At 43.9% G+C, this 12,510-nt stretch overlaps 2 protein-coding genes across 3 annotated transcripts in view; one reads left to right on the top strand and one right to left on the bottom strand.

The window, feature by feature from the left end:
- LOC131262974 (uncharacterized) overlaps nucleotides 1–540 on the bottom strand; it is a 35,069-nt gene extending 34,529 nt beyond the window's left edge. Inside the window, exon 1 of the mRNA XM_058265083.1 lies at nucleotides 476–540. The gene's annotated coding sequence lies outside the window, so the exon portion shown is untranslated. The remainder of the gene's footprint in view (nucleotides 1–475) is intronic.
- Nucleotides 541–7,011: 6,471 nt separating this feature from the next.
- On the top strand, nucleotides 7,012–10,064 carry LOC131262888 (mitotic spindle assembly checkpoint protein MAD1). Of its 2 annotated transcripts, none has more exons than XM_058264977.1 (5): nucleotides 7,012–7,303; nucleotides 7,370–7,539; nucleotides 7,608–8,709; nucleotides 8,774–8,914; nucleotides 9,106–10,064. In XM_058264977.1, exons 1-5 carry the CDS (start codon nucleotides 7,189–7,191, stop codon nucleotides 9,825–9,827), a joined length of 2,250 nt encoding a protein of 749 aa, XP_058120960.1. In that variant the 5' UTR covers nucleotides 7,012–7,188; the 3' UTR covers nucleotides 9,828–10,064. The 2 variants fall into 2 exon arrangements, with proteins under 2 accessions (XP_058120960.1, XP_058120961.1); XM_058264978.1 differs by having other exon boundaries at nucleotides 7,018–7,303; nucleotides 9,112–10,064.
- The last annotated feature ends 2,446 nt before the right edge of the window (nucleotides 10,065–12,510 follow it).

The raw sequence follows: 12,510 nt of genomic DNA, 5'->3' as shown, positions 1-12,510 counted from the left end.
TGCTCTTAGGTTCCTGCACGTACCTTCGATGGAAAATGTGCCATAGATCGTTCCATACCAATTGAAAGAATTTTTCCTTGGAGCTAGTATGGCTTAAAATTAATCCATCACAAGCTAGTGAATGTATTTTCCCATAGATTCAGAAATACGTGTAACACTATAAAAAACTGATACATTTATTTTGATCGAAATAAAGAATCGATTGTCCGACTAGTAATGATCAGCTAGGAACTACAGTTTTTCTTATTAAAATGTTCTGTTTTCCCACCATTTAGTTGCCCGGTCTTTGAGTTCCAATGCATATCAGGATATATAAAAAACTGATTGGTTTCAACTGTTACATAACATAACGACTGTTGGTCCTAGCGCGGCTTCATGCTCTATAGTTTCGGCGTAGCCTGTCGTTCCTTAGCCCCTTTCGGGCTCCCATTTCCCATCCCGTTTGCATCGCTCGAAGCTCTCGGAGTGTGCTTACCTTTCCGCGCTCTGCAATCCGGTTCCGATTAAAGTGTGGCGACGGAAATCGACGATGACAACGATGGCAACCTTTGCACGAAACAAAACACACGACTCACTTCCCGCCGGATCGGGGGGATGCTCCTCATCGAAGCCGCAGCGGGCGGTTGTTGTCCTTGCGAAGTTTGTGGCGATCGTATGTTGCTGGGGAGAGGCCGGACCTGGCAGTTCACAGCTCCTCGCTCGCCGGAAAACATTCTTACGTCTTGCCTCGGTCTTTTAGAGGCACCGTCCTGGGGTGCCTTTAAATCACCTTCGCTGTACGTAAAAGAAATACACACACACACGCATCGATCGCATCGGATAACAGCCGAACTCGCCGCGAAACAGAGCACCTTTTCGCGCCTTCCGGTGTAAACACACCGGACCCGGAGGAATCAAAAAGGGAAATCGAAAAGATAATTTCCACACTCGCACAAGCACACACACACACGTGTGTACGCGGGGTTACACTTTCACAACCAAATGGTACACCACACCGTCTTTCGGGTAGGGGGAACGGTTGACGCTTGCCTCGGGAAAACTGTCGCGAAAGGACGTGCGGCCAAATGACTGATTTGTTGCTGGCTTAAAATAATCCACACTTCCGGTACAGTTCGATTCGATGATTTCCACTAAAATACAAACACACAGACACTCACAGACACACATACATACGCATACACAATCACACTTTCATATGCACTGCGCTGGCAAACTGCAGTAAAAATTGCCGGTGAAATGTGGGAGCAGTAAATTGCACTAAAACTGTGGAAGGAAAAATAAGATGAAAATGCTTTCAAACATGAAATGCTTGCTGTATGCGGTTGGCATTCTTTTATCTCGTTTAAAGCGGTTTGATAGCCATTCTAAAACCAACCAGTTGATGATAACTCCAAAGATTAAATAATGGTTAGAAGATAACCATTCTTTACCAGAAGATAACCATTGACAATATTACCGTTTGAAAATCTCTCTCAACGTCACTCAGCACAGTTACGGTGTAAAGCATAAAATAATAAAGAAAACACACCCTTCAAAATGGTAAGAAAAAGTAAGAAAACCGGCCAAAAGTCCATTAGAGTTGAATCGTTACAAATTTCCACAATGCGCTTCTAGCGACGAATGTTTCACAAGCAAACCCGAACAGTTCTGTTCAGCGACAAACATACACAGACACCCACACACCTACTCATAAACACTTGGGAGCACTACCTATTTGCAGAACGAACTCCTTTGCACGTGTGAACAAACGTATCGTTTGGTTTCGGCTGTGAGTTTTGCAGGACATCCAGAATAAAACAAGCTCGGGGGCGAACGCTAGAAAAATCGATCAATGCCGTCGACCTACGCTGGTTGCCTACTTTGATGTTTATGTTCGCTGGTATCGATTTTCGATCATCACTAGGACAGCACAGGGTACATGGAGAGAAAAACAACCATTTCGTCGAAAAGCAGGCGATGATGCAATGGTGCTTATAATGGATGGAGGCGCCTTATCCCGCGCTGGTTATCGATGGAGGCGCCTGCACAGTTCACAGGGTGTAGAAAGAACTCCACTGCAACTGCACGATAACAGCAACAACCGAAGAAAACAACAGCACCAGCGACCTGGAAACACAGAACACAGCAAACCGCAGCAACACAAGCCAAAAGGATGCAGCTGGAGCTGGAGTTGGAGTTGGAGCTGGAGAGATTTACCGTGCGTGCAAACAGACCCGTAGCACGTGGTGGTTCCGTCTACGACAACCGCCTACGCACTGCGACCGGTCGGCAGCTGTGTGGCGTAGAAAACTCTCACCCAGCAGCCAGCCAGCGCCAGCTTTCCCGAACGGAGACTCCCGAAGGCAGTGGCGAAGCTTTTTTCCGGCCCGCCACCGAAACACGACGGCTTCGGCACGCGAAAATCGATTACTGCGCGACTCGAGGAGGCTCGTATTAAGCTTCGCCTGCAATTGGCGTGTCTGCGTGTGTATGTGTGTGTGTGTATGATTGTGTTTGTATCTGTTGTACCATCGGTCTATCTTTGTCCTTCGCAATCCCACTAGTCTCACTCTTGCTGGAGTGAGAGGGCTCGGAAAAGCGCCCACTCGAACGCGGCAAGTTTTCACTTTCGGTTCGCGTCCGCCCACACATGCAGGGCGCGTGGGTGACCGGGTGTATCGGTGTGTGCACCCTTACTACTACTACTCGCGGCACGGTCGGCTAGCGTAGTCTGTATAGTAGGCGCCCAGCTGGCTCCACGTCCGGTCGGGAGCTATCCTTTTTTCCGTTTGATGGTGATGATGGTGGTAGTGAAAATAGTCCTTCGGCGGACGCTTTTCTCTTTTTCTCGCACATCTTGTCCAGCGTACAACGCGTACGCCGCCCGGGGAATTCTTGCACCAACACATAGGCCCACTGATGGCACTGCATCGAGAATGCAAACACAACGGCCGCTAGCATTCCCCCCGCCCACGCTCCACCCATCACATGAACCCCAATGGGACGAACGGCATCTGTTTGGATGTTTCGCCATGGCTCTCCCTCATCTTGACCCTTCCTGGTGGTCCTAGTGCTTGCGCTGGAGGCTCGCACCGGGACCCGGTTCTCGCTGTGGCTTTGCCAGGACCGGGCCCACAAGATTTCCGAGTCCTTGATTTCGACGCTCAAGGCTACTTGCAGGCGGGCTAGGCGTAGGTCGGCTAACTCGGGCAACCCGGCCCGAGGTGCACTTGGAGATTGGGGAAGATTAGATGCACGAGCGAATGGCAACTAATTGACTTTTTGTTTTGTGGTACGAATTAAATACCACCCATCCTGGGATGCGAGGGTAGGGTATGTTACATGTGCGGGTCATTTGTGCATTTCAGGGTTTGTTGTTCAGTGCATTTTTCTAATTGGTTTAATGCAAGCACTGGGTTGTTGCTGATGATATTTAAATTCATCTTTCAATTAGCTTTGTTTTAGTAGGAGTTAGAAATCTAGTTGTCATATCTTCAGCACTCAGCACAAGTCTAAAGAAAGTTTTGATCGTTTTGTCTTTAGGATGGGTTGAAATGGAAAAATAACCTATTTCATATTTTGGTTAACATTCCTAAAAAACTGAATGTTAATTATTTTATTTTTAGTAGTCCGTAAATCGCCTAATTGGTCGTAGAAAAATTGTGAAACCACATCGGTATTTTGTACCGAATCGAAAATTCACAAGACGTAGCAAAATGTGTTCAGTACTTTTCCAACCTCCGATTTAAAGTGTTGTCACACTTTATAAAGCATAAAACTTCCTCATTGCCGTCGAGATAACTCTTTCCACTAGGAAGGATCCGAAATGAGTCGAGTGATTAAAATCAAATGTTTCCCGTTTCGAGAACAACCCAAATCTCCCTCGCCATGCCGTGCCGGGGGTACGCACAAATGAGTTGCTTTCTATTTCCCGACGGGATTTCGAGCGGTTTTCGGGTGGAGATGATTAATGCTCCTTGTGGTATTTGGAAGTACCGGCTGTCATACAGTTTCCCGGACCGGCGTCTTTCTTTGCAATTACTAAAGATTACGGAATAGAATCAACAAGCGGAACAATAAGCCAGAGGCCGTAGTTTTGGCTTCCTTTATTTTTCGTTGTAATATTTCTTTTTGTTTTGTTCTGTCGTCTTAGAAATACCGTTCTTATTTGATGTCGCAGAAGATGCAGGTACAACTGGATGTTTTAGAACGGTGGAAAGATCACCGCCAGCTAACTTGCTAGAGGTTTGGTACAGCAAAGGAGCGAAATACACACCTTGGCTAGATGGATGGCTAGCAATGTTTCCGCAATGTGCCCAATGAGAGACGTTCTGCACATCCGGAGTCACGTTTCATCCTTCCCAAAACGGGGTATTCCGTTTCTTTCCTTTGTTGGGGAATGCATTTGTTATGCAAACACAACCGACCTCCCCCAACCCGATGCTGACGGACTGTTTTGTTCGTTATTTTCTTTTTCTTGTAGCACCGTTCAGTAAGTGGTATTTCCCGGAAAACGACATCATTATTACCAGTTCAAAGAGAAAACACGCGGTGTGGTACTATTCGCTAGAAGGTGTTTTGCGAAGTGGCTGCTGTTTACAAATGATCCGAGTAGTAACATGGAGGCAAACGTAGAACATTTAATTCGCCACGAACGTGATACGATGTAGTTGGTGGCCTTCGGTAAAATGTGGTCCCGTTTGCGCCGATGATGCTTTCGCGGAAGATGCGAATCTTTAACAGCTTTTCTAAGAAACGGTTTGATAGAGATTTTGTTTGAGACTTGATGAAACATTCCTCAACGATTTATTGCAATGCTAAATAAAGTACTGTGCAAATGGTTGAATAATTCCTTCACATCGTTAAGCCGCTCATTTTTCTGCAACTTCTTGCAATCAAACTCGTGGGTCTCCTTTGCGTTAATAGCTGGTCAAGTATTAACTTTCCTTCAAATTTCTTTTCAACCTGTTCTAATCGGATCCCGGTATCGAACAGGGGTCAATAATCGTATCGACAAAGTAATAGAGATTAACACAACATCGGGGATGAGTTGAAAACGGAAATGATAAAAAATTAAACCTCGTGAATCACGTGCGCCGGAATTTTTCGCTCACTGTCTGCCTTTTTTTCTTACGATCCCCATGGGAAATATTTTTACTAATTGGCCATTTTTTACACGTCTGGTAGAGCTGCTGGCGTTCTCCAGCTCGAACCATTAGTAAATTATCTTTTTGTTCGTCTACATTGTTAAAATTGCCGGGTTGAAAAAGAAGGAATGAAATTTTGGTTTGTTGAAACGAATCTTGCAAAATGATCTTGGCACTTGTACGGAATAGATAACTTTGGGCTATCTTAGATTAATCTTCAGCTTACTGTTACCAATTGCATGACCCATGCTGCTCGTTGACTCATCGAATTTTTAAATCGGATTACTATCAGCGTTTCAATACACAGTGTATCGAGAAGAAGCTAGAAAAAATACAAAACAAATGTAGCTTCTGATACGTTTCATTAATTTGCTAGATAAGAGTTCCATGGAACAGTAATTGTAATTCTGAGAGAAAATTTGGATCTTCTAATACATAAAAAACACCGTTGTCTGTATACATATATATATCGTTTGAAATTTTTTTTTACCCGCGATGAAATCGGGTTAATCAAATAGTAGAATTAATAAACGCTTTAAATAACTATAACCCCTTTGTTGATTTATTTATATTTATTTATATTAGCCATAATCCGAAAATATATGGGAAGTAGGTAAGTAAAACGGCTTTAAATTATCCGAAAATATATTTTTTAAAATGGTATTTTAGCATTTTTTTATACAAAAATATCACCATCGTTTTCAGGTTTTTATTCCGGAAAAATCCTGAAAAATTAAATTTTTCGGACGAAGATTGAATTTTCAGTTCGAAAATTGTCGGGCCCGCTCGCAGTTTTGGACACAAGTCTTGGACACTTGTATGGAAAGTCTCGAACACAAGTCTTCCATGCAAGTACTTGTATTAATCGTGCATGGAAGTTTTTAAAAATCGGAAAAATTGCGTGTCCTTTCCATGCAAGTTTGTAAAGAAAACCGCAGATTTTTGTTTAAAAATTTGAAAAACCTAGCATGCAAGATTTAAAAAAATCGGAAAAAATGCGTGCCACTTGCCTACAATTTTATCGAAAAAACCGCAAATTTTTGTAAGTGTTTTTTGCGGCGTAAATTTCGTTAAAATGGCATTCAACTTGGATGCAAATTTTGCCCACTTTCTTAAGATTTGCATGCAAGTTTTCCCGGAAGTGCTCCAGAGAAAACATCCGGAAAAACTTGCATACAAGAATGCAGTCACGTTGTCAAAAGCGTTCTCTTTTGAGGTGTACCGCATGTGTAAAGAGAATTGTTTTACACTTCTTTTCAGAAGTCGGTTTACGTTAGATTGCATAGAAAATCTGCTGCAAAAGAAGGGGTAAAAGAATTCTGAAAAGAAGAGCGGGCATTGTGAAGAGAATTCTTTTACATCAAAATAACGGCAAAATTTCTCGTTTGGTTTTTTCGTTTCTTCTAGTATTTTCATAAATGTTGTTCTGCACGGCGCTAACACAAACAATTATGTAGAAATTTATGGTGGTATGTGAAACAATCGTTTTTTTTCAAATCTGTTTTTCTGTTTGATTTGGTAACTAGTTACTATTCAACATATTGTAACTATAAACAGGAACTAGGTTCACGCTGACATCCCTTTTGTCTAGTGGTGGGAAATCAACTTCCTAGACGGATTCGAACCTTGTGATTCAAATTCTGAATGTGCTACGAATCTCGAAATACACAACGATTGCCCTACGCAACGAGAAGGTCTTTAAAATGATAACCATTATATCAATGATAAAGGCGAATTCCTGTGGAGAACAAATCGTGTCCGAAAGAGTCCGTCAAATTGGATCCAATCCGTTACAACTCCGTCAAGGAGTCGAGTTTGCGAACAATCCGAATCCCAATCCTGCCAACACCACTCCCTGCCCTAGCGGCAAGCATTTTTGTTGTGTACCTTTGATACGGTGAAGTAAAATTGGTGCGTACGTGAATTTATCCGTGATTTACTGAAATTTAGCTTTTATTCAGTTGTAAATCGCTGTCGACTGGAAGGACACATCTTAATAGCAATTAGATACGACAGATACCGTGGTTCCCTGTGAGAAACCGAACGAACAAACCGCAGAACAATGGATACCATCATTGGCGAAGAAGGCATCAATGAGACGCTGCTTACATACGGCCACAGCGCTACCGTAGGCTCGACCCGGCTTAGTTACGAAAACAACAATTCGTTCGAGATTAGTGAGTTGTTGTAAATGCATGTGGTTTTCTTATGTTTACAATCTCTGAGCTTCCCCATATTTGTAGATCGTAAAAAGAGACGAATTTCTGGGACTGCCAACGACACTATGGCAAGCGACGGTAATGTCAGCACTCAGTCGTTTTCCTCGGCCACGGGTTCGCAGACGACACAGATCGCCCAAAGTCCATGGGAAACGCGTCGGATGAAGGCGGACCTGATCGAGGCACGCGCGCGAGTAAGTGTGATAAGGGGAACGTCAATTTGTCGTCTAGTAGAATGAACCGTTTATCCCGTTTGATACAGATTGTGGTGCTGAAGAAGGAAATAGAACATCTCAATACAGAGATGGCTACCACGCAGCTGCGTAATCAGCACAAAATATCATCCCTAGAGCTGGAGCTGTCGCATGCCACGGCGAAGGTGTCCGACCTGGAGAAACATCTGGCAACCGTGCGGAAGCGGGAGCACAAGGCCAAGGAGGACCTTGTGAAATCGCGCAATCAGTTCAATCTGTTGAAGCAAACGACCGATGATCAGCAGTTCGAACTGCAGCAAGCGATCCGTAGTATGGAGGACCAAAATGCCAGTGATATGAGCCGGCTGAACAGCGATATACGAGATCTCACGACGCAAGTGAAAGAGCTGGAGGAACAGCTGGAACTCGCGCAGGATGAGTTGGACACGACGCGCGAAATTAACGACACGCTCCAATCGAAAGCCGACGCATACGACGAAACCAAGCGGCAGCTTGATGAAACGACGGAGCGGCTCGCGGCGTCGGAATCGCGCGTGAAAGCGCTCGAGTTTGAGGTCGGCAGCTACGAGGACTGGAAAAACCTTTCGAAGGTGACGACGAGCCGGTTGGCGAACGTGGCAAAGATGGAGCGGGAAAACCAGCGCCTCAAGGAAGACCTGAAGAAGTTCCACGACCTGATCGGCAACAAGTTGCTGCTGGAGGAGCAGGTGAACAACATGAAATCGCGTCTGCAGTACTTCGAGAAGAAGGAAGTGCAAACGGCAACGATCGAGGTACGTCTGCGCGAGCTCGAGCAGGAGCTTGTCGAATGGCAGCGGCTCGGCAAGGACTACTGCCAGCAGGCAGCCACATCCATGGAACCCGTCCATCCGGGGTCGTTGCGCAAGTTCATCGTTGAGATACTGCAAAAGGACGTGGTACTGACCAGCGAGCAGTCTTCGGTGCTCAAGGAGAAGAACCAGGTGCAGGGTAGAATCCATGAGCTTCAGACCCAAAACGAGATCCTCGAGAAGAATCTGAACGAACATAAGCGTTCCCTAAAATATCACCAGAGCGTGATGCACCGGGTGCAGAAAAAGCTGCAGTTGGTCATCGGGGAGCGCGACTTTCTCAAGCAGCTGCTAGAGAGCTACGAGAAGGATCTTACAAGTATGTCCCGGATATGGTGGCAAGTGGACAACATGTCTTATTTTGGGTATTTTATTTTCTTCAGTCAATCAATCCGTCGTTGCCAACCAGGATGGATCGATGCGTTCGAGGATGGAAATGCTTGAGAAGACACTGGCTGGGTACCAGGAACTGTGCCAGAAGTTGGAAGCAGAGATTCAATCCAGTAAAGGACTACCGGATTTAGGTAAGTTTAAACCGATGCCCTGAACCGTTCTTTCGTCAATTCTCGATTATGGAGCTGAAGTTTTTAACAACGCCTGCTTTGTCAATTACCTTTACATTTTCGATGAAACTTGTTGTGGTTTTGGGACCTGGCCTGCTATGTGACATTTTGTTGCCCACTTCTTTTATGATCTCATTGTTATGCCTTTCTAGCGTTAGGATCGGCGTTGACGAGCGAACAGTACGAAAGGTTGCGGAAGGAAATTGACGACATGCGGATGCACAACGAGCGACTACAGCGGCGCAAGGATGAGCTCGAGCTGGAGCTGGAAAACCAGCTACTTCGCGCCGCTACCATGTCCGAGCAGGGCGTCAAGCCTAAGCCTTTGATGCATTTGAAGGACAGTCCGGCAGTGGAAGCGTTCGAGAATCAAAATGCTCTCGTTGGGCAGTTGAACGCGGAAATCAAACAGCTGCGGGATCGCATTCGCAAGCTGCAGGATCAAAACGGAGAGCTGACGGAATGTTTGAGCAACACCTCGAATGTGACCGTCATGCAGGAGCTGAACGCGTGCCGAGAGGAGCTAAACACCTGCCAGGCGAAGCTGCAAATGATGGAGACGAAGTACCAGAACAGCAAGGATATTGCGCAGGAGTTCCGCGAGGTATGCTACATGCTGTTCGGATACCAAGTCGATCGGGACAGTGGGAAAAACTACACCCTGTCGAGCATGTACGCCGAGAGCCGGACGGATAATTTGAAATTCCAGCTGAACGAGAACGGCTCCATGCTGATTATGCTTGAGACCGAGTACGGCGTGACGTTGGACGAGCTGGTCCAGACGCATCTGAAGGTGCACGGTTCGTTTCCCGCCTTCCTTAGCTCACTGACGTTGGAGCTATTCAGTAAGTCAACGGTTGTGTGTAACCCATAGTTTCGCCACAAGAAAACCACAGGTTAAGTTTTTTTTTATTACGATGTAAAAAAAAGTAGAGATAAAAAGGAAAGGGTAAAGAGCCCTTATTCCATCAAAAGGGAAGAGTTTTCTTTTGGTTGACTAGAAGGAGAGGCAAAGAAAACTGTTAAGATAAAGTGCGCTCTTGACACGAAAAGCTGTATAAATGAATAATGAATGGAATGCACGAAGAAAAATTAAACAACTGATATGATAACGATATTGAAAAGTCTTGTTTTAGTGATGTTTCATTTGTTTTATTTAAACTTTGATTTTCTTTTCCATTCTTGCAGCTAAAAAGATCCGTTCGGCCACTTGCAGCAAAACTCCTTCGGACAGGAGTGTTCCATACCTCATATTTTTAGCCGGCGAGCACGCTTTATCGCCCTATTATCAGGGCCATTTCGACAGAAGAAACATATCCCACGGTCCACATTGGCCATGCTGATGCTCCTTCTTTCCTTTATGTCACTATCTTTGAGCAGATTACGTACCTCACTTGTTCTTTCGAATTGCGCAGCGAACTGGAAAGTGGTTAATTCGAAGCACTCTAAACTATACAAGAAAAACAAACACGGAACTCAGTACGAACCCTACCATAAAGTATCACTTAATCTCCTACACTCGCGTATAACCTAGCTAAAATTGTAAACCTAGCGTCCAGTTGATGGGATGACTTAGAATTCTGATCTTCCACTACATAAATCGTGATCGTTTCTAGCAGTCGATCTCTACGGTTTGCTGGTTCGCGTGGAAGAACAGCTTTGTGCTTTTCTAATCCAGTTCCGTTTTCTTTTGATCTGCATTTGTTTTATCTTCGGTGAAATTTTGGATCGTTTCGAATGCAAACAGAATATAGTTTTGTTTTACTCTAAACTCAGACCTACCTGAAGAACATTATTTCCGTCAGACCATTCCTTATGTTTCATCGTTTTATATTTGTTCCCTGTCTTTCTTTTTTGGAGAACATTCGTGCGTCCCTCACAACGAGTTTATGTACTGATTAAATATGTTCATGCGCCATCATCATCTTCTAATGTGTAGTTTTGGTATATCGTTTTTTTTTTGTTTCTTTGTTTGTTTCATCTAAAATGGGCGGCGGTGCATTCGAAGAATGTGCTTTGCGTATCCGTTTTATAGCGGAAGGATACATGGTGAAGATAGAGAGATAGCTTCAAAGAATGTTCGTCAAACTTTTCGGAGTATCGACTACGGACAGAGGCATGCGGTAGCTAGGGAAAGTTTCGCTAGATAAAATATTCATCTTGTGATTTGGAAGGTTTTGCTAGGTCCCGGGCGGTGCCAGTACCAGGATAAGGATCGATTATACATGGAATTGGATGTCGCGGCGCATCGATTATCTGTGTTGGATTCTCGGAAGTAAGTCGCCAAACGACACACACATACACGACACGAAATCTATCGTAAAGATTCGAAGGAAGAACTTGGCAAAGTTCGGCCTGCCCCGATGCCAGGCAAACACCAGGTTAGAGCATGACGTGTAAATATACATATTGCTAAATAGATAGACCTTCGATCGATAAATATCAATATTGTATATGTGTATATCTAGTCTAATAATATATCATTTTACTTGCCTCCGTCCAGTGTGCACCCGATCTTTGATTTTATGCTTTAAGTTTCCTCTCCTCTCTTTCGGTTGTCTTTACTACTTTTGCCTATGTAGAAGCCTTCTTGCGACCGGTTTGGGAATTTGGTCATTATTTTTCTGTTAAACTGTTTTCCTAACTGTCGCACCTGGCCGCATTGGAAAACGTTTTATACGTTACCCCTGTGCGTTCTAATTGTTCTAGCTGAAGTTTTTATCTTTTTCCAAGTGCTCGAATGGTAAAAGTTTGCTCATTGTGTGTGGTAATGTGTTTTTAAAGTTCTTAGCTATGTAATAACGTAACTTCCGTTCCTGGGGAGACTTACTATTAGATGGAAAAATTCGATTTGCAACATACGTCTATAATTAATTACTTTCAATGACAATAGTTTAACAAGCGAAAATCCTCACGTGAATAACAGGCCAACATTAGTGGTATTTTTTTCTTAATTCGTCACAAAATATATATCCCTCCAGCTCCAGCTAAAGCAAGAGAAGATAATCAACAGAGTAGCGGGAAATGTTCAATCAATGCAGTATTTTACCAGTTTTTTCAAATCACTCTTGCGATGGAAACGAAGGCTAACGGGTGGGGACCCATTTGAAACGAGTCCTCTAGGCGCTAGGAAAGGACAAGGTCCATGTCGGTATGATATGCTCTTTGCTAATGCTCTTTTTCTTTTCCATATAAGACACATAAAAGTAATTGCCTCGCCGTAATGCAGAACAAGCGTAGGATTTTGGATTTTTCTTCTTCTATCCTGTCCTGCTTCCAACGCATGAGATTGTTTCATTCATAATACTGATGCCTTTTTTTTTCTTTGCTCCGTTCGTCAATGCATATAAATTGCAAAGCTTACTTTAATGAGCGTAATGAAATCCTTTTACTTTTCTATCAGAGTGTCGCAAACAATGTGCAGCGCTGTTTTATATCTGAAGAGATAGACAAACAGAACAGAAAAATGTAGTAGAGGAGTTCGAGTGAAAGAAGCTAAAAAGGACAAGAGAATGTTTAAAGAGGCAAGAAAAAGCATGAAAAGGCTACTTTATAGC

Source organism: Anopheles coustani, chromosome 2 (assembly GCF_943734705.1).
Source record: "Anopheles coustani chromosome 2, idAnoCousDA_361_x.2, whole genome shotgun sequence".
NCBI classification, from domain to species: Eukaryota; Metazoa; Arthropoda; class Insecta; order Diptera; family Culicidae; genus Anopheles; species Anopheles coustani.
Note: the sequence above shows the minus strand (reverse complement) of the source record. Positions and strands in the feature narration are given on the sequence as shown.